General features: G+C 45.1%; 2 protein-coding genes across 2 annotated transcripts in view; one reads left to right on the plus strand and one right to left on the minus strand.

Annotated features, from left to right (window-relative positions):
- The window catches only part of Fbxl13 (F-box and leucine rich repeat protein 13), a 171,681-nt gene that overhangs the window by 60,481 nt on the left and 88,712 nt on the right, over positions 1–22,488 (plus strand). Inside the window, exon 9 of the mRNA XM_048433517.3 lies at positions 33–162. Coding sequence (XP_048289474.3) covers positions 33–162 — 130 coding nt within the window. The remainder of the gene's footprint in view (positions 1–32; positions 163–22,488) is intronic.
- Lrrc17 (leucine rich repeat containing 17) overlaps positions 13,935–22,488 on the minus strand; it is a 29,591-nt gene continuing 21,037 nt past the window's right edge. Inside the window, exons 3-4 of the mRNA XM_048433519.3 lie at positions 19,420–19,575; positions 13,935–14,760 (exon numbers count right to left, since the gene is read on the minus strand). Of these exons, the coding sequence (XP_048289476.3) occupies positions 14,363–14,760; positions 19,420–19,575 (554 nt within the window). The 3' untranslated portion in view covers positions 13,935–14,362. The remainder of the gene's footprint in view (positions 14,761–19,419; positions 19,576–22,488) is intronic.

Genomic DNA, 22,488 nt, shown 5'->3' on the forward strand with positions numbered 1-22,488 from the left:
ATTTCTTAACGCTTTTTATTTATCCTTTCTAGATTGATTTTTCCACATCGAAAAACATTGCCGATAAATGTGTGGTGACTACTTTGCAAAAGTGGCGTCTAACTGTGCTGCGCCTGAATTTTCGAGGGTGTCTCTTCCGAACAAAAACCCTAAAGGCCATCAGTAAGTGTCTCAGGCCAGTGCCCGCCTTGCTCCGATGTATCCAGTCAAAGTGAGAGAAATGCTCAGGGGGCACTTCAGTGTGGCTGGATTGCGTGCTCTGGGAAATGGTCCTTTGTCTGTCGTCTTATTGTCTGGAATCCACGCATGCATCACCAATCTCTCTGCTAATGCTATAAGAATATATTCTCATTTAACAATGTCTGACACTAGGCATTGGCAGCACCCCTTCTCACCTCCTCTAGCCACTTGCTCACTCATGGAAAGGCTCCCACTCTGTCAATTCTTCTAGGATGACATTGACATGGGGAAGATTTAAAAACCAAGTTGACTTTGCATTCCTCTGGCTCCCATTTCCTCACTGTTAGCCCCGAAGGTTTTAAGGACAGGTTTATCTTGCAGCATAAAGAAGATCATGCTGTTTGCATTTTCCTTCATCTTGGAAATTTTTCTGTGTCATTGTACATAGATTTACTAAATTCTTTTCACTGACTGTAAAATAATCCTTGTGTAGTAGATGTGCCATAATTTACTTTCTTGCTTTCTTGTCTAGGGTGTTAAGGGTGTTTCCAGTTCCCCAAGGCCACTTTGTGCTTCCGCTTTGCTGTTTGTCTTTGACCCATGTGTTCTCTGAGATTCTCTTTTTTACTCACCATATGTATTCCCAGAGGGAACAATGGATATTAAAAGTATTTAGCCAACTGATTCCAGACAATGGGAAAAAATCCATACACACATTTAACATCTTACTTTGGAAAATATGACAGTAGTAAGAAGAAAAATCAAGTTACAGAGTGGCACACACACACACACACACACACACACACACACACACACACACTTATACCCTGTATAGAGCTTAAGTTTTATGAAGAATTCTAATTGGAAAAATAATATACATACACCTTAATTCTTATTTTGAGACAACCGCAATCTTAAGGACATATACATAGAGTAACATAAAGACATGCGTGGGAATAGAACACTCCAAATACACAACAGGGCACTGGAACAAGTTTGGTGAAACAAGAAGGAAATGCATGAGGAGTATGTCTTTGTATTATATTATAAATAAAGACACTGTGGAAAAGTGACTCATTTAGTTGCTACTGGTACTGAAGAAAATTATCGCCTTGTGAATGATTGCACCGTGTGACTGGAAGACGTTAAACTCTTCCTGTTTGCATAGTTTTTCATCCCGTTCTCTCCGGTGCCCAGGCAGACAGTCACGCATACCACATTGTCACACATGCGATTACTGTGTGTTCATTCCTAGTCTTGTCTCCTTCTCCTCATTTTAATTCTGTTGCCTAGGCCCTCCTTTGAGGTGTTGAAAAGGACACAGATATGCAGATGTCTGGCCTGATACCTAGCTCCCTTTTTTTATACTTTTAATGAGAAAACTGTCAATGTTCTCACACTCTTAAATTTCATGGCTATGCCCATGTAAAAATATAATGTTATTCTCATTTCCACACAAGCCATTCCTACATATCTGCAACTCATTCAATCTGGTCACATTAGTCTCTGGTTGTTTTTTAATTTTTAATTTAGTTTTCTGAGACAGGGTTTCTCTATGTAGCCCTGGATGTTTTGGAATTCACTCTGTAGACCAGGCTGGTCTTGAGCTCATAGAGATCCGCCTGCCTCTGCCCCTGAGTGCTGGGATTAAAGGTGTGTGCACTACTACCCATCAAGTCTCTGATTCTTAAGGAACCACTAATTTCTGATGTACTAAGATCCTTTCTGATTTATATTCTAGGTATATTATAGATTTTGTTTCTTGTTTTTTGAGATAGGGTCTCTCTATGTAACCCTGGTAATCCTGGAGCTTATTATAAACACCAGACTGGCTTCAAGTTCAGAGAGATCCATGTGCCTCTGACTCCTGATTGCTGGGATTAAAAGCATACACCACCAAGCCTGGCTCATATTACACATGTTTTGAAAAAGTTCATTGTTTTGGAATTTAGCTGGGGAGAGAGAGAGAGAGAGAGAGAGAGAGAGAGAGAGAGAGAGAGAGAGAGAGATTTAACTTCTCTTTGTTTCACCATTTGAACTGATTGCTTTTTGTAGTGTTTTTAAAAATTGATTTATTCATTTTACATCTGAACCACAGTTTCCCCTCCCTCCTGTCCTCCCGTTCCCTCCCCTCCCCCCAGTCCACTCCTCTTCTGTTTCTGCTCCAAAGGGGGCGGCCTCTCATGGGTATCAGCACAGCATGGTGTATCACGTGGCCATAAGACCAAGCACCCCGCTGTATCATGGCTAAGGCAATCCAGGATGAGGAACAGGTTCCCAAGAGCTGGCCAGAGCTTTATAGACAGCCTCTGCTCCCACGGTTGGGAGTCCTGCAGTAGACCAAGCTGCACAGCTGTCATACATGTGTAGAGGGCTTACGTCGGTCCCATGCAGTTGGTTCACACTCCGTGAGTTCCTATGAGCCAGGTTAGTTGTTTCTGTGGGTTTTCTTGCAGTGCCCTTGACCCCTTTGACTCCTACAATCCCTTCTCCCTCTCTTCAGCAGGATTCCCTGAGCTTGGCTCAATGTTTGCCTGTGGGTCTCTGCATCTGTTTCTATCAGTTACTGGATTGACAATTGGGGAAGTCACCAATCTGATCACAGGAGATGGCCAGTTCAGGCTACGTAGTCACTATTGCTTAGCTGGGGTCATCTTTGTAGATTCGTGAGAGTTTCCCTTGTATCCTGAACGGCCCCCCTTTTCGGCCATCTCCTTCAGTGCTTGCCCCCTTCACACCCTAGCCCTGTCCCCCGAGTTCCCACGCCCACCCTTGCCAGTCCACCCTGGAGATCTCTTCTGTTTTTCCTGCCCAGGGAGATCCATGTATTTTCCCCATGGGCCCTCCTTGCTACCTACCCTCGCTGTGTCTGTGGATGGTAGCATGGTTATCCTTTACTTCACAGCTAATGTCCCCTAATAAGTGAGTACATGCCGTGTTTGTCTTTCTGGGCCTGGGTGGCCTCACTCAGGATGATTTTTTTTCTAGTTCCATCCATTTGCCTGCAAATTTCATAATGTCATTGATTTTACAGCTGAGTAAAACTCCATTGTGTAAATGTACCACATTTTCCTTATCCATTCTTCAGTTGTGAGACATCTAGGTTGTTTCCAGGTTCTGGATATTACAAATGATGCTGCTATGAACATAACTGAGCAAGTATTCTTGTGGTATGTTAGGCAGTTTTTGGATATATGCCCAAGATTGGTATTGTTGGGTTTTGAGGTAAATTGATTTTCAGTTTTCTGAGAAACCGCCATATTGATTTTCATAGTGGCTGACTTTTGTAGACTTAAAGGTAGATAAAATAACTATAAACCTTACTCTCTTTGACTCTGTTTCTGTTTCTTTATATCCCTCCACATATATCTCTATACATACATGTCGGGGACCAGTCTCAGCAGAGAAGTGGGTCTCGAATCTGGGATGTCTGGAAGGCAAAATGAGTACACAAACTCAGGATTCTGATGCAAGCTGACAGGCTATCAGCTGCAGGGCAGGTTCCTCTTCTTCTACTGAGCTTCAAACCTCAGTCTTTTATTGTAAAATTTTACACAAGGAAAATGATTCTTTTTCTTTTCTTGTCACGGGTTAATTATTACATGGGCAAAGCAGTTCACAGGAAGTACAAAGAGTCTTTGAACTCAGAACATCATTCATCATGATATTTTCCCAGTTCCTAAGCCCCATGCCAACCTCTGCATTCTTAATTCTTAGCTGAGTTAATCATAAAACAACTTCTGAGGCTTTTATCTCAGAGGCAGACTACTTGCAGTTTACAGAAGCATGGTTCAGTGGGTTTTACTCCATTGTCGTACCTTCCCCATGGTGGTTCCTCATGATTCCAATTTTGATTTATAAGGCATAGGCAGTCGGCCCTTAAAGCCCTAGGTTCCTCAGAAACTATTCATCATAGCCAAGTTCCTTTCTGTTTCAGTATAATTCTTTTGCCAAGTTTTGTAATCAGGCAAAGAATAATTTCTGCATTTCCCCCAAATTTCCCCAATTCTTTCATCAGTCAGTTTTTTTTTTTTCCAAAACCTGTTTTACACCTTGAATGCCTGCCCACTCTGTCAGATCAGGAAGACTCATATTATCAGACAGCACATCCATATTTTCAGAAGCCACTGGTGTGGAAGGAGAAAAAGAACATGCAGAACAAGTGAACTAGAATTGCTATAATCAGAATCATCTGTAACACTGTCAAATGCATATGCAGATGCCATAGAAGCGGTCCTTGGGGCATGTAGGTGTTTCCTCCTTGGTCTTCAAGTAACACAACACGCTCATTTAGCTGCCACTGGGTTGCCTGGAGGGAGCTGATTCCTGCATCCCAGGAACCACAAGTTGGAGGGGGCTATGCTTTGTTGTCTCTGGCACATACATACATACACATCGAGCTGTTGTTGGTGGCACACGCCTTTAATCCCAGAGGCAGAGACAGGTGGATCTCTGTGAGTTCAAGGCCAGCCTGGTCTTACTGAGATAGTTCTAGGACAGCCAGAGCTGCACAGAGAAATCCCCTCCCCCAATAAAGAAATACACATCAAAAATATACTGTTTACTGAATCTGTAATTTTTGAATAAAGAAAACGAACTCAGACAGTCATATTTAAAGTTCCAGTTTGACTTATGGTTTTGATGCAGCAGTAGTGGACACTGGACAGAGTTTCTGAGGAATTGTGAGAACGGAGCTCTAGAGGCTCACAGTCTTGCTTTGTTCCTGGTCTCAGAGGAAAGTTTCAGACTTTCATAACAAGTAAGACATTATCTGGTGGTGTGCCCGCCCCCAGTGTTCTGGATCAGATTGAGGGAGTTCTCTGATATCCTACACTACAGACATTATCTGGTGGTGTGCCCGCCCCCAGTGTTCTGGATCACATTGAGGGAGTTCTCTGATATCCTACACTACAGTTTCCTTTCTTGTAAGTGTGCTGGGTCTTTATCAAATGTGTTACCTTCTTCACTGGCTTCCCACCTCCCGCTCTGTTAATATTGGCATAGATCACACCAAGTGGTGTTTGTGTATTGAACCTTCTCTGCATTTCCGTTCTTTTACATGCCGAAGGAATAAAAACTGGCTTATTTTTCATCAAATCAGAACGACTGTGACCCAGGAGCACAGGTCCGAGCTGCCCCGAATAACGTTTCCTGGAATTGTCACCTGAACTTTTTATAGTCTTCGAGCCAAAGAAAGTCATAAATCAAGGCATTTAATAAACATATTAGTGGGGATGTCGCTGCTATAGATTTTAATTATTATTGTTTTTATTAGCACATGCTAATTACACATAGGAGAGAGAGACCAAATAGCTATCACAAGAAAGAAAACATGCAAGCACATTATGTATTTTGATCATATTTACCCCATCGTCTCGTGCCCGATGGTCCCTTTCCACCTCCTAGTTAGTCTGCATCTGTGCTCAGTCCCCCCCCCCCCACAGCTGCTTCTCTATGACCAATCATGTCCTGTCCTTTGAATATACCGTTGTATTTTATTGTCTAGCATTTTCTTAAGGGTGTTTGCATGGTTTTTTTTTTGCTTATGCCAGATTAATTTTTTTATTTATTTGTTTATTTATAAAAATTTCCACTTCCTCCCCTCCTCCCCATACCCTCCCATTCCTCCCACTCCCTCTCCTCCTCCCTCTCCAGTCCAAAGAGCAGTCAGGGTTTCCTGCCCTGTGGGAAGTTCAAGTTCCTCCCCCCTCCCTCCAGGTCTAGCAAGGTGAGCCTCCAAACAGACTAGGATCCCAAAAAGCCAGTACATGGAGACAAGACCCAGTGCCATTGTAAATGGCTTCTCAGTCAGCCCCCATATCAGCCACATTCAGAGAATCCGGTTTGATCACATGCTCGTTCAGTCCCAGTCCAGCTTGCCTTGGTGAGCTCTCATTAGATCAGTCCCCTTGTATCAGTGGGTGAATGCACCCCTCACGGTCCTGATTTCCTTTTTCATGTTCCCCTTCCTTCTGCTCCTCATTTGGACCTTGGGGGCTCAGTCCAGTGCTCCAATGTGGGTCTCCGTCTCTATCGCCATCCATCGTCGGATGAAGATTCCCTCTGGTCCTGCCTTTCTTGCTCACGTTTTCCCTCCTTCTGCTTCTCATTTGGATCTAGGGAGTTAAGTCCAGTGCGCCAATGTGTGTCTCTGTCTCTACCTCCATCCATCGCCAGATGAAGGTTCTCTCTGGACTGAACTCCTCAGCACTGTGCATGTTTTTTTAAAAAAAGGAATATTAGTCTTTTGTTTTCTTTCTTGTGATATCTATTTGGTGTCCTTGTTGGATGTACTGGCATTAAAGAATGAGTTCAGGGCAATTCTCTCTCTCTCTGTCTCTCTCTCTCTCTCAGATCTCTCTCTCTCTCTACTTAAAGAATATGAGAAGGGTTAGTGTTACTTGTAGGGGAATGTGTAACAGTTGTAGTGTTGCAGAGATATCCTGACTCAGCGGGAAGCCAGACAACCTGAAGCTGGGGTGAATGGTCTCCCCACAGTGATCCTGCTTTCCTGGAGAGCCCTTACAGCCTAGCTCTTCTCTGTTCCCTTAAGAGAACATCCTAGCAGAGCTATCCGCTTCTTCTCTGGCCAAAGATGTTTCTTCTTTGCAAACGCTCTGCTAAATGGGAAGCCCCTGCAGAAATGTAGCAAACTCTTCCAATAGTGAGAAGTTGTTACTATTTTTTTTTTTTTTTTTTTTTGGCCCGGCTTTGCTCAGCCCCTAGGAGCATCCTAGCAAGGTTCTTCGGATCTGCTCCGCCTTGCTCAGGCTCCCTAGGAGTGTCTCAGCAAGGTTTTTCAGCTCAGTCCCATAAGGAACATCCCAGTCAGGTTCTTCTCTATGCCGGCGAATGAAGGTCGTCACCCAAGACTCTTGAGAAAGAGATTTATTTGGGAAGGAGGAATCCAGGAGAGTGCCAGAGGGAGGGATTAATGGCAGCTTCTAACTGAAAGGGCAGAGAGGCTTATATGGGGCTCCTTAGCGGCAGAGTTTCCCCAGGGAGAAAAGGGATTGGGTAGTTTTTCCCTGCTTAGGGATTGGTCAGTTCAGTTGGTCAGGAGCAGAGGTGGCTCTGATTTAACGACCAAACTGTGTTTCTTTCACTGGTCCTTTTTAGCTTTTGACTAATCGTAGGACTAGGGCATATTTCTTTCACTGACTCTGATTCTAGGGACAAAGTGTGTTTCTTTGACACTGGTTTCAGAGTCAGGGCACATGTGGTTAGTCCAGAGTTCAGGGATAAAGATTTCCTTTCCCTGGCCCAGGTCTCAGATTCAAGGTGTGTACTGACTCTGCATTCAGAGTCAGGGTGCTCAGGGACTGGTTGGTTTGGGGCTGCAGCTGTCCCTCCTACCCTATGTGACTAATCCTTTAAATATTGGGTAGAATCTGCCAATGAAGCCATCTGCTCTGGGCTCGTCTTTGTCAGAGGCGCCCATTGTTTATTTCAATGGGAAATTGAATTTATTTCAATTTAGTCTTTGTTTACTACAGATTTTATTTGTTTAGTTAGATTTTATTTCTTGAGTCAGTTTTGATAGTTTGAATGCCTGAAAATTTGTCAACATTCTGTAGCTGGGATATAACTGTTGATAGCATTTCCTGTAGCTGGGGTATAACTGTTGATAGCACTTCCTGTAGCTGGGGAATAACTGTTGATAGCACTTCCTGTAGCTGAGATACAGCTGTTGATAGCATTTCCTGTAGCTGGGGAATAACTGTTGATAGCACTTCCTGTAGCTGGGGTATAACTGTTGATAGCACTTCCTGTAGCTGGGATATAACTGTTGATAGCACTTCCTGTAGCTGGGGAATAACTGTTGATAGCACTTCCTGTAGCTGGGGAATAACTGTTGATAGCACTTCCTGTAGCTGAGATACAGCTGTTGATAGCACTTCCTGTAGCTGGGGTACAGCTGTTGATAGCACTTCCTGTAGCTGGGGAATAACTGTTGATAGCACTTCCTGTAGCTGGGGTACAGCTGTTGATAGCACTTCCTGTAGCTGGGGTATAGCTGTTGATAGCACTTCCTGTAGCTGGGGTATAACTGTTGATAGCACTTCCTGTAGCTGGGGTATAACTGTTGCTAGCACTTCCTGTAGCTGGGGAATAACTGTTGATAGCACTTCCTGTAGCTGAGGTACAGCTGTTGATAGCACTTCCTGTAGCTGAGGTACAGCTGTTGATAGCACTTCCTGTAGCTGGGGTATAACTGTTGATAGCACTTCCTGTAGCTGGGGAATAACTGTTGATAGCACTTCCTGTAGCTGAGGTACAGCTGTTGATAGCACTTCCTGTAGCTGAGGTACAGCTGTTGATAGCACTTCCTGTAGCTGGGGAATAACTGTTGATAGCACTTCCTGTAGCTGGGGTATAACTGTTGATAGACTTCCTGTAGCTGGGGTATAACTGTTGATAACACTTCCTGTAGCTGGGGTATAACTGTTGATAGCACTTCCTGTAGCTGGAATAACTGTTGATAGACTTTCTGTAGCTGGGGTATAACTGTTGATAGCACTTCCTGTAGCTAGGGAATAACTGTTGATAGCACTTCCTGTAGCTGGGATATAACTGTTGATAGCACTTCCTGTAGCTGGGGTATAACTGTTGATAGCACTTCCTGTAGCTGGGGTATAACTGTTGATAGCACTTCCTGTAGCTGGGGTATAACTGTTGATAGCACTTCCTGTAGCTGGGGAATAACTGTTGATAGCACTTCCTGTAGCTGGGGTATAACTGTTGCTAGCACTTCCTGTAGCTGGGGAATAACTGTTGATAGCACTTCCTGTAGCTGTGGTATAACTGTTGATAGCACTTCCTGTAGCTGGGGTACAGCTGTTGATAGCACTTCCTGTAGCTGGGGAATAACTGTTGATAGCACTTCCTGTAGCTGGGGTATAACTATTGATAGCACTTCCTGTAGCTGGGGTATAACTGTTGATAGCACTTCCTGTAGCTAGGGTATAACTGTTGATAGCACTTCCTGTAGCTGGAATAACTGTTGATAGACTTCCTGTAGCTGGGGTATAACTGTTGATAGCACTTCCTGTAGCTAGGGAATAACTGTTGATAGCACTTCCTGTAGCTGGGGAATAACTGTTGATAGCACTTCCTGTAGCTGAGATACAGCTGTTGATAGCACTTCCTGTAGCTGGGGTACAGCTGTTGATAGCACTTCCTGTAGCTGGGGAATAACTGTTGATAGCACTTCCTGTAGCTGGGGTATAACTGTTGATAGCACTTCCTGTAGCTGGGGAATAACTGTTGATAGCACTTCCTGTAGCTGGGTATAACTGTTGATAGCACTTCCTGTAGCTGGGTATAACTGTTGATAGCACTTCCTGTAGCTGGGGTACAGCTGTTAGTATTATCTTATAATCCTTTTTATTTCTGTAAAGTTGGCTCTAATAAGTTCTGTTTCAGGTCTAATTTTTAGTAATCTTAGTTTGTTGTTTGTTTTTTCTTGGTCAGACTAGTTTATATGTTGTTGATTTTGTCAATTGTGTCAAGCATCCAACTTTGTGGCTCTTTTTTTTTTTTTGCTCTTTTTAAAGTTTCCCACAGCGTATAAATCACCATTTTAACCCCCATATGTGTCAGTTCTGTGGGATTCAGTGTCCTCACATTGTGCCGCCATGGCCATCTGTCTCTAGGACGGTTCTGTCACAGCAAGCTGGATCTCATTACCCGTTAATCCCCGACTCCCCACTTCCTCCCTTCCAGAGCTTCTCTGACCACCATTGTGCTTTGTTCTATGTGGACGTGCTGAGTCAGTACTCAGCGTGAGAGGGATAACAGATTAGTTGCAGTTTGGTGACTAGCTCATTTAGCACAATGTCTTCAAGCTTCATGCCATGTTACAGCTGTAGACACATGCATGAAGTGCTCACCTGTTGGTGTAGACGTCAGTCATGTTAGTTTTCTGCTGCCAAGACAAAACTCACAAGGAGACTAAAAAGAGCATGCTTATTTTCCCTCATGGTGTCTGGGTTTTAGTCTGGAGGTTCTGCCGACCCCTGGTGGTGCCGCAGGCTGGAAACCAGACATTTATAACTGGCCTTTGAGAAATACTGAGCTAAACTAAAAGTTTTCAACTCTTTTGGTTAGGTGTTAAGAAGGATAATTGGTAATTATATAGTGAGAGTCTATTTAATGCAGTGAGAATCCACTAAGCAGTTTTCCAGGATGCCAGCGCGGCTTTGCATTCCTGACAGTGAAGAAGAGTCCCTGCTGTTCACACTTGTGCCAACACTGCCCTGGCCTGTGGGTCTTCTCGCAGGTGTGCGATGGCTCCCACTGCTGTTCTCGCGTTTCCGTGGTGTCTTAGGCTCCTTCCGTGTGCTCACACTCTCATCCATGGCTCTGCTGCCATCAGCAGCATCACGGCCCTGGCTGGCCTTGGCTGGTGGTCTTGCCTCTGCCTCTTGAGTGCTGGGATCGCAGGCAGGTACTCACCACACTAGCTCCGTCAATGTGTGGGGCCCATTTCCTCACTGTTGACTTTTAGGAGCACTTTGTATGTTTCAGATAATGGTTCATGTTCCAGTATGTCATGTGACACTCTATCTCAGGGTACGACTGTCCTTTCTTATTATTTATATGTCTTCTTTTAAAACATAGACATAGCTATAATTCTCTCCTGATTTTTGAACCTTACTTCCTTGTGAAGGCTACCTGGTGTTTCGGACAGGCTCACTGAGCAGTGTAAGTGAGCTACATTATTATGATTGCGTACAGTCCAGAGATCTTCAAAGAATGAAAATTCATTGGCCAAAATTCTCTCCTATGCAATGGGTGTATTGACTATGTGTTCAGTATATCAAATAATGACATATATGATGGCCAGATATATGAAACCGATGCTTGTTTTGGGATCAAAATAGTTCAAACATATTTTCTTAATTTAAGAGTTTTAGTTTTTCTGTTTACTTTTAAAATATAGTGATTCTTGGCCCAAATATCTTCATCATAGCAATAGTTAAGTAGGTAAATCTGACCGAATCTTGATATTGTTTTTAAGGAAGCAACCTGTCTCAACTGCTGAGATATTTTTAATTTGTCACCAATCTGATTTAGTAAAGCCAGTTTTTATTCTTGTAACCTTGAGTGCAGTAAAGACAAAGTGTTTCCATTCTCCGTTCTCGTCTTGTACTGGTGTGTATAGAATTACACATATTTCTGGCCAGAGGTTTGGTTTTCTGATTTTAAGATGAAAGATAAATATTGGCAGAACTTTTGAGCCTCTTGGCTATCTGGCCCAGCAGTGTCTCGCAGAAAGGAAAGCCGGAGGCCCATGAACTGTGGGGTGGGATCTTAAGACATTTGAAAGGCAGACAGTGGAGCGCTTGTATGGAGTCCAGGCAAGCAGACTCGCTATTGAGCTATATCATATGTCAGAGCAGAAGAGTATCCCAGATGGAAGTGTCGGTGAATGAAATAAAGGAACTACATAGTGTTAACCGTCTTTCCCAAGTAACTGGGCATCAGACCAGCGGTGACAGGCTTAGGCCTGGGGACTTCAACTCAAAGCAAATTTTACTTAAAATGCTCAGAGAACCTTCAGTCTAGAAGAAAAAATTTTAAAACATAATTTTATCCAAATGCTCAAGTGATAAGCATACTTTCTCAAATATGTATACCTCAGAATTATTATCATATTTTTACTAGTGTGTACACATACACACACACACACACACACACACACACACACACACACACAAACCCTGAACTGTGCTGTCTGCTGAACATAAAGGGATGTCCAGTGTCAGTCTGCAGAGTCACTGTCAAGTAAGCAGGTGGTGTGGAGGGACTGACTGTGCTTCCTTGAAGCTCTGACTTGGAATGAACAACCCTTATGCTTTCAGAAACACGACTTCAGTTAAGGCTCTGAGCAAGACCAGCCTTCTAACTCTCTTAGCTCTGGGACAGTCAAGACTAATTCCTTAATTATAATGTGTTCCAGAGCCTATTTCCAAGTACATCCCAGGGGATGTTGGGTATAAAAGTCAACCAATAAAATCCCCAACTAGCCTCCAAAAACTTGAGGCAGGGAACAGTTTGGACCCTTTTGTGACTCGTACTTGATCCTCTGTGACTAGAGCTAATCCTCTGCCCTCGACTGAGGTAACACCTGGCTTCTCTAACACCAGGTCTTGACTGCGTTCCGCCCTCATCCTTCCTACTCTCTCTGGAGGCGTGTGGAAAATGATGAATAAATCCACTGTATCTCTTGGATGGCACTGTAAAGCAAACCATCTTTAATGACCCCCAGTGTGTAAAATGGGGTTTGAATTTTCCATATCCAAACCACAGGTAAATTCAGTACGGTGTCTGGATCCTCACAGTCCACACAGACACCCCAAGCCAGCACTGCTGGCACTTCCTCTGCTTTTCCATGTCTGTCTTGATTTCCTGTGCATATTAGCGTAGATTCAAATGTCTCTCTGGCCAGCTACTCTCATTGGTGTTCCTGGGGCGGGGGTGGGGGTGGGGGCCGCGGGAGGCAAGGCAGGGCAGGAGCTGGCTCTGGAAATTCTGATGCAGGTAGCCAATGGCAAGGACTATGTTTCCCTGTGCAGTAGCAAAGGTTTTCATGGCTCTGCCCCCTCCCAGCTGTATGGCTTTGTCCAGGCTCTCCGACTCCCTGAGCCGTGGGTTTCTCCTCTTTGTAAGATCAGTAACATTATGGTCCCAGGGGGATCCTGTGAGTTACAAGTAGAATACGAGAAGCCTTTAGCACAGCGCTCAGAATCCAGAGACACTTTAGACAGTACTCGGTACTATGTATAACAGATCACCTTTCAGGGCAGTTGTGCAAGAAATAGGGTGACCAGTTCCTAAACTATGTACCCGGTGTCTTGATAGAGAAATGAAAATATGTTGTGTGTGAGGAGGAACCCCAGGACACGGCACTTCACGCAAGACCATACACGCTCCTTTTTGCAGTTTGCCTGCTGTGCGGAGCCTTGCTGGTTATTGGTACACGAGCTGACGAGGTCAGATTTATTTCCTCTGTGCACAGCTGCTTTCCAGGTGATCTGACCAAACCCCAGATCGCAGGGGTTACCTTGAGTGCCCGTCCTCTCTGCAGTTGTCTCTGGTACTATGTCTTGTTTTGTGTCTTTTTCTTTCCAGACTCTGACCCTGAATCCTAATTTTATGGTCCTTGTCTTATTACCTTGGGAGGAAGTGCTGGGCTCCCCTTCCCTGTTTCCGCATCGCTGGTGGTTACAGGTCCTCAGGTTCACACCTTCTACCCAGGCTGCTCAGAGCTGCTCTGACCGGCTTCTCACACCATAAGTCTCATATTCTCTACTTGCTTATTGTGGCAATGTTTTCTACTTTTAGTCAATGAGTCGGGCTTGAGAATTGGGTTTGCCAGACCCTTACTTTAGAGCATTCAGGAATCCAAAATGCAAATCTACTTAAAGTTTAAATTGCCTTAAGCATTAATAACAGCAGAAGTCAGCTGGGTGGTGGTGGCGCATGCCTTTAATCCCAGCACTCGGGAGGAAGAGGCAGGAGGAACTCTGTGAGTTTGAGGCCAGCCTGCTCTATAAGAACTAGTTCTGGGATAGGCTGCAAAGCAATACAGAGAAATCCTGTCTTGAAAAACAAAAGAAAAAACCCAAAACAAACAAATAAACAACAAACCCAGCAGAGGTTGACAGAAGGGGGGGGGGGAGAGAATTCATTGTTACTGTTCATTTTGATCATTTTTCAGATTGTATAAAGAGTTACAGGAAGACATGTAAAAATGAAACATTTTTAACTTTTATTTCAAAAAGCCATTAAAAACATATGCAAGACACTATGAAATTCTAATGACATATTAAGCCCAAGCCCCTCATATCACCAGTGAGGGATAGTTTGGTTCTTTTGAGACTGTTTAGGGCTATGTAGCCCAGGTTGGCATCATGATCCTCCTGCCTCAGCTTGAGTGTTGGGCTTGTAGGCCTGCACTACCTGTCCTGGGCCACTGTGGGATCCTGTGATTAGAGTCTGTCCACAGGAGGGTGGATAAGCAGGATGCAGATTTCCCCAGATTACTAAAATCATACAACATAGTAACAGTTAGGAAGTAGTCAGAGGGAGCCTCTGTACCTAGGTAACCTGTCTAAGCAGTCACGATCGATGAAAATGTAAACATGGTTTCTGACGCCGGCCCAGCACGGTGCCACTATCCCACGATGGTGATTCTCACTCGGTGCTTCTTGACTGTGTGCTCTCGGTGGAGTTTTTCCCATTCGTCATCTTCTGTGTCCTGGTCAAAGGCTTCAGGGTACGCTGGCAGCTTGTCTTTGGGGCATTCTTCGTAGTAGCTCTGAACGTATTTCCCCACAGACCAGCCTTTGTACTCTTCGGGCGTCTTGCACTCCAGACCGCTATAATGGACGTTATAGTGGTGCTTAAGCCAGTAGTACAGGTAGTGGATACTGTAGTCACATCTCCAAGGGTTGTCTCTGAGCCACAGGAGTTTCAGAAAATACAGATCTTCCAGCACTCCATAGTCGAAGTTCTGTAGGCTGTTGTTTGATAAGTCAAGCTCTTCCAGATGTGTGAGCCCTAAAAAGGCAGCTAGAAGCAGAGAATTGTAGCCAGTGAGCAAGGGACCTGCACAGCCGCACACGACGTGCAGTACTTGCCATACGTGCCTTACGTACCGTAAGGGCAAACGCGGATTTGATAAGAGGCTCAGTCTTCCCTGCCACGGCTTTCTCTCCAGGACCCGTGCAATTCTAAGTGTTTTCTCCTCCCTTTGAACTGTCTGGAACTCCTGAAACCTGGACAGACCCTCTCAAGGGAGGAAGCACCCTTCATCTCAATGCTAGTGTGAGAACAGGGAACTAACTTCGCTGGGGCCTTGCTTCTAGCTGTACACGACTTTGTCATGGAGAAGCCAGTGTGCATTGCTTGTGTAAAGATGCTGAGCTACAGCAGATGGTCACCCCACTACCAGGTAAAGTTATGTGATTAAAAACAATGTCTTCCTGACTTTGCAATCTGTGTGCTTGGGATTTGTATCACATGCTGGTGTAATATGTACTCAGCTAGGAAAGGGCCTTCTTCCTTACTACTTCTGTGCAGAGGATTTCTGCCCTGGGAGGTTTTTCCTTAGTGTGTCTCTCTATTGAACATGTGAAGAAATGCAATAATATAAAATACACCGTTATTCAAACAAAGCTTTTCCTGGATCGCATAGATCGATGTATGATATTGTATTTGAAAACGTCACTTTTAAGATAGTCTTTAAAACTCGTTTCTCTGGGGCATGGGGAAGGCTTGCAGGAGGTGTTACCACCATGTGACTTCTGCCCAGTGCTCTGAATGCCCCAGTAAAAATGCATTTTTCTGGTGTACTTTTTTTGTACTTACTGAGAAGATGTGGCATAAACAAGGTGCATAAACAAGGAAAGTGTATCAAATTTAAGGCCTTAGTGCAGGAAAACACAGGAACACAGGACGGCTTCCTGGGTGATGGATGAGCTCAAAGAATGCCTGGAAAACAATCTTCCCCCGTTTAGCGCACTGGCAGCAAGTGCCTGTTCTTGTGCAGCACCAAGCCAAATAATTTCTACCAACGTTTTTAAAACATCTGGTTGAGTTTGGCAAGTGGTGGGAACTATCAGAATTCATATGTATTTGATTAGCTGGATGCTGAGTAATGAGAAGAAAATAACACAGAACAAAATAACACAACTTGCAAGAACAAAGACATGAGCACATAAAGACAGAGCGTATGTTTCAGAACCAACAGGTCATTGCTGACATCAAAGACCTTGTTTCTGTCCTGGACATTTTCACAGCACTCCCTCAACATGCCGTCCTAGAATATAGAATCCTTGTTCTGAATTAGAAATGTGCTTCGTGCCAATGCTGTTAACTCTTTTCATATCATCTTGTCTCGGACACAGCCCCAAACAGGCTACTTTCTTACTTTGCGCAAAGCTGGGGTTGAGGAGTGGACGAGGAGACAGATCAGTCCTGTGCGTTTTGAGGATCATCTGCTAAAATTCTACCATCAGGCTGTCACAAACTCCCTTCTCTTGGAACAAGTCAGAGCTCCAGATTCAAAGCATTTGCAGACAAATATTCCTATGTTCTATTTCAAAAGTTCTACAGTTAGTATTAACATGTACATATCTAGGGCCCCTGGGAGAGCAGGTTTTGCTTCTTGAAGGAAGTGATACCCCTGGTAAGGAGGCTTCTTTCCTTTTTCCCACTCCGCCCTGCGTCCGACTAGACTGTCCCCTCTTCTACAGTCTGGTGTCCCCATGTTTCTACACATGTGCTCACCGGAAGCCGAGATTCTCAAGGAAGCCATTGGGCAGCGCTTCCTCCCAAGGGTCCTGAACGCAGCCGGTCTTTTACTTTAAAGCTGGTGAATTTCATTTGGTCTTATTCAAGTTCTAAGGTCTATTTTCTTTTGTTCTAAAGGACTTACCAACCAAAGTCCTTGGCACTCGGTTCAATACATAAGTGTTAATGAAAATGCGTCCCTTGTGTTGAACAAACAAACTGAGGATGGGAAGGAGGGAGGGAGGGAAGGAGTGGTCTTCATGGCCATGGTTCTGTTGTGATGGCACCATTGTTTGGCCACAGCTGCTCACTGCCTTCACACATTTAACCGCGGCTGTCTAATAACTGGTGTTTTAGTTTAACAAAAGCTCTAAGAGTTATCTGCATTCATTGTGTTCATGCGTGCATTTGTGTCTGTGTGTTGCTGGGAATGGAACCTGGGGTCTTGAACTCGTTAAGCAAGTGCTCACCACTAAGCTACACCCCGACAACTGTCTACTAGCGCTTTGATCACAGTGTCGGACAGGAATTAGACTCTTGCTCAGGAACCCTTGGCACAGTGGACTTGTTCTATGGATCTACGGTTCTCATAGGGCACAAGATGGTCTCCACCCCTGGGTCCTTCAACCTGTGGCCTGGCTTTACAGAGACTGGACACCAGTGACTGATGTGAACATGACTGTAAGAAAGGAATGTCTTTTTATTTGCTGTGAAGAGAAAATTGCTCTTAATATTGCAATTCAGAGTGCAGTATGTGTGCAGGCAAGTGTAACAAATTGTTGTTCCTTTAAAAATTTAAGTTATAATTTTGTGATATTTAGGCAATATATTAATTCTGAAATATGCCTTCTTGGCCCCAGGATGTCTTCGGTTTTCACTTCGATCGTGTTAGAATTGGGTGTCCTGCTAGTGCCTTTGTTATTACTGAGAGAAGCTAGTGGAGGGGCTGAGCGGATACCTCGCCAGGCGTGAGGACCTGAGCTGGGTCCTCAGAACCCCTGTCAAAGACTGGACAGGGGATTGTGGGCCTAGAATTCCAGTGCTGGGGGGGTGGGGACCAAAGGATCCCTGGGGCTCCCAGGCCAGAGAGTTTAGCTGATTGGTGAGCTCAAGATTCAGTGACTGAAACAGATGCTATCGAACTCTGTACACACATGCATACCCACACACGAACATGTACACACATGCATATCCATGCATGAATAAATGCACATGCATACCCACACATGAACAAGTGCACACATGCATACCCACACATGAACAAGTGCACACAGCATACCCACACATGAACAAGTACACACAGACACAAAAGTAATTGGTCTAGTTCATTTTTTATATAGAAGAAACAATTGTATTCAAATGTTTCTTGCATTTTGCTGCATTATTATAATAAATATTGTTTTTAAAGATCATCTTATAGCTGGGCTTTTCAGATGGCAGGCACACTGCAAAGTCACAGGTGTGTTAAACCCAGCCAGTACCTCAGCAATCATAGGAGCACCTGAGGAGTCAGGTGTGATAGTGTGCACCTCTGTAGGAGCACCTGAGGAGCCAGGTGTGATAGTGTGCATTTCTGTAGAAGCACCAGAGGAGCCAGGTGTGATAGTGTGCACCTGTAATAGGAGCACCTGAGGAACCTGGTGTGATAGTGTGCACTTGTGTAGGAGCAATGAGGAGCCAGGTGTGATAGTGTGCACCTCTGTAGGAAGTGTACACCTGTGTAGGAACACCTGAGGAGACAGGTGTGATAGTGTGCACCTATGTAGGAAGTGTGCACCTGTAATAGGAGCACCTGAGGAGCCAGGTGTGATAGTGTGCACCTGTAATTGGAGCACCTGAGGAGACAGGTGTAATAGTGTGCACCTGTGTAGGAAGTGTACACCTGTGTAGGAACACCTGAGGAGCCAGGTGTGATAGCGTGCACCTGTGTAGGAAGTGTACACCTGTGTAGGAACACCTGAGGAGCCAGGTGTGATAGTGTGCACTTATGTAGGAAGTGTGCACCTGTAATAGGAGCACCTGAGGAGCCAGGTGTGATAGTGTGCACCTGTGTAGGAAGTGTACACCTGTGTAGGAACACCTGAGGAGCCAGGTGTGATAGTGTGCACCTGTAATAGGAGCACCTGAGGAGCCAGGTGTGATAGTGTGCACCTGTGTAGGAAGTGTACACCAGTGTAGGAACACCTGAGGAGCCAGGTGTGATAGCGTGCACCTGTGTAGGAAGTGTACACCTGTGTAGGAACACCTGAGGAGCCAGGTGTGATAGTGTGCACCTGTAGTAGGAGCACCTGAGGGGCCAGGGCAGGAGAACAAGAAGTTAAGGTCAGTCTGGGCTGCATTGTGAGAATCCTTCCACCCTCACTGTGTGTGCAGATCTGTTCTACAATGCTTTTGTTATCGGGATTGATGGAGTAAATGTTAGTACTATGTAGTCAGTGCCATGCATCTGTCAGATTCTATGTTTGCAGATTCAACCAGCCACAGATTAGAAACAGCTGAAAAATTCTCTCTGTTCTGAATATGCCGCGTACTCATTAGAATTTGAGATTATTCCTTACACGATATAGCTTATCTAGCACTTTTGCTGTTCTAAGTAGTAGTAATAAGAGTGATTAGTTAAAGTATAGTTGGGGAGTGTGCATGTCATTTTACAAAGGGGATTTGGTGTCTACGAAGGGTCTTCGAACAGTGACCCTAGACACCCAGGGATGACTGATTGTAGTACACGCTTTGTAAAGCAATATTTTGGCACATCCTTCTGCGTGCCAAACAAGTCCCATTTGAAGTATCATGGTTAATTAAAACTTGTATTTTCTGAACTCAGTTTTGTTTGTTTGTTTGCTTACCCTAAATGGTGTTTACTATAGCTGTTGCCGCAGAAGAAAACTCAGAGCTCAGCTGCTGGCCACTTGAAGGTGGCCACGCAGTAGGACTTACCAGGATCTATGAATTCAATGCCATTGCTGCTCAGGTTTAACTTCTTTAGTTCGTGAACGTCTTCAAACTCCTTGGGCCGCAGCTGGCTGATTTTGTTGTATGACATGTCAAGTTTGACGATGTCTGGGGGGATGCTGCTCGGAACCTTCTTCAACTCTGGAAAGGTGAAGAGTGCGTAGCTTAGTTTTCTGACTTCTATTTTGTATTAAACTTCTGAAGCTGAACCCCAGCTTGGCAGGCATAGGTAGGGGAGACACCAGAAGGCGATGTGTCCCCCTGGAGGGAGGGGTCCCAGAAACTCCCTGGCTGTGCAGGTAGAAAAGGAAGAAGAGGAAGTCCTCACAGGTCACAGCTAAGAATGCTGAGACATTTGGGGAGCAAAGGGACTCCATCTTGGTGGCCCAGAATGCCCGTCAGGAAACACTGGGAAGGCTGGGCCTGGTAGTGCATGTGGGAGGTGGGGGCAGGAAGATTCCTGCAGATTTGAGGCCTGTGAAGGACATAGCAAAGAGCTACAGAGTAAGACCAAGTAGAAGTGAAAAGAGAGTGTCCTGGCCAGTTATTGCCACCTCTATACCCACTAGAGTCAGCTGGGAGGGGGGCCTTAGATGAGTAATTGCTTCCATAAGATTGGTCTATCTGCATGTCTGTGAAACATTTTCTTGATTAATGATTGATGTGGAAGGGGCCCAACAAACTGTGGGTGGTGCCTCTTCTGGACAGGCAGTCCTGGGTGGCTGAAAAAGCCAACTGAGCAAGCCAGGGGAAGCAAGCCAGTGAGCTGCGTTCCTTCATGGTCTCTGCTTCAGCGGCTCCCTGCAGGTTGGCTTCCCTTCGTAGTGGACTACCATCTGGAGGTGTAAGCTACATAAGCGGCTCTCCTTGCTTTGGGTCAGGGGCTGGGGGAGCCTTCAGTGAGGCTGTGGTCCCCTCCTTGTTCTTTCTCTCCTAAGGAGCCCTCACTGTCTCCACTTCTGTCAGAGCCTCACGCTCTCCGTCATTTCAGCTGTCTTCTGCCAGCAAGTGATCTCAGCTCCACTCTCCTAAACACCACACTCTTGACCTTCCTGATCTTTCCAACCATGGCCACAGCCCCTATCGCTCAGGGGAGACATCCCAAGGCTCCCAGGGGATGCCTCAGACTGTGCCACCAAACCCCACGCGCACGTGCTTGTGGCCACGTTTCCTTTGTGAAGTGGGAACAAGGAGGGACCAGCCACACTGTCACACAGGAGAATAGAACAATTACAAGTTTGTGTTAATAAATCACTAACGCCTTACAAGTGGTTTATTTCTAGAATTTTCTGCTTAATATTTTCAGTTCCTGGCTGAGCACATGTAAACTGAAATCTAAAGAAGAAAAACTAATACAGAGAAGGGAGACACTGTATCTTACTTCTGCTTTCCTTAGGAGATGAAATTTGTGCTTGCTTTGCCAACCTGACTCCCTTCTCGCCCACGTAACTCCCAAGTCCTTGTGATGGAGCTCCCTCCAGCACCCCCAAAGCCTCCTGTTCCAGCAGTAACAGAAAAGAAGCTCATAAAGAGCCAGCAGCCATCAGGAGGAGCAATAGGAGACCAGAGCTCACCTCGCCTTCATGCTTGTCAAAAATGGTTAATCACGCCTATGTTATATTATCAGGGAGCCTTGCCCTTTCTCTTGGCCTTTAGCAAGACTGAAGAGGCCTGGGTTAGTTTTAATCAGGGCAGCTGTAACCTATGCAGGGAACGCGACTGGTTCTCATGGAGGAAACCCAGAAGCAACCGGCCAGACTGACTGATGTCTACAGAGGAGGGTGGCCCAAGGGCTTTTTGAGAAAGCAGAAATTCTTAGAACCAGAAACTGTAAAACACATTTATGAGAGGCGGTGTTCACTTACCCACACTGCCCTTTGGGGTACAGAATAGTTGAATTGTGAAGAGTTCCAGTGAAATAGTAATTAAACCTAACTACTCTGGCTGGGATCTACGATTTCATAGCCCCAGGTATATTTACAGTCATGGTGACTTGAACCTAGTTTTGGCTTTCCTCTTAATGGCCCAGATTACATGGCTTTTTGTGCATATGTATTGTGTATGTTCATTTTTTGTAGGTGCCTGTGAAAGTCAGAAGTCACGCTCAGCTGTTCTTCCTTAGGAGGTATCCACAGTTTCTGTTTGGAGACAGGGTCTCTCACTAGGACCTGGGGTCTCTGCTTAGCCTGGGCTGCGGGACAGTGAGCCCCTGGGGTCTGCCGTTTCTGCTTTCCTGGAGCTAGGATTCTAGGCGCGTACAACCATACCCAATGTTTTCATGGCTGCTGAGGATTGAACTCAGGACCTCACTTGTGTGCCAAGCGCTTTCTGACTGAGCTATGTTTCCGTCTGGGATGGTATTGGACGCTCATTCCTAGAGTCCACAATGCACCCCATTGAGTCTAACTTCCTGGAATTTCTTTCCCCTTTTTGTTGGACTCTTATTATCTGTGTTCCTGATCTAGGTACTGTTAATAAAATTAAATGAGAAGGTGTGAAAATTGGTGAACAAAGAAGTTAGATCATTCATCCATAGTCATGGTCAGATTTCAACCCGTGTCACTATTGCCCCGTAGCCTTCCATCTCAGGTATACTGTCCATCTGCCTAGAATCGCCTCCTGTAACACACACACATACCGGGGAGGAAGAGGTAACAGTGTCCTCTGGGCCATGCTGGGTCCTTGTCACCAGAGCCAGGACTTCCTCGGTTCTAGAAAGCCTATTGACCAGAGCTTGCCTCCGGATCAGACTTGAGGATACAGGACAGAAGAACCCCTAAAACAAGCTGAAAGTGGGTTAGCCACAGATCAGCGGGGAGAAAAGATGGCCATAAAAATACCTTGAAGCCCAGAGTAAGCAGTGGGTTTGTGGGTATTAGAAAAAGAGCATGAATTATAGGATCAACTTTGGAATTGTCAGCAAACTCCTGGACAAACATAGCATCCCAAGCAGCAGGAAGTGCCACGACCTAGAAACTAACAGGGAAATCTCCTCGGCAGTGGCGACGAGGAAAAGCAACTCCTTTTGCCTTGAACGTGAATGAGATTTACAAA

The sequence above is a fragment of the Myodes glareolus genome, chromosome 27 (genome assembly GCF_982192425.1).
Source record: "Myodes glareolus chromosome 27, mMyoGla1.1, whole genome shotgun sequence".
NCBI lineage: Eukaryota > Metazoa > Chordata > Mammalia > Rodentia > Cricetidae > Myodes > Myodes glareolus.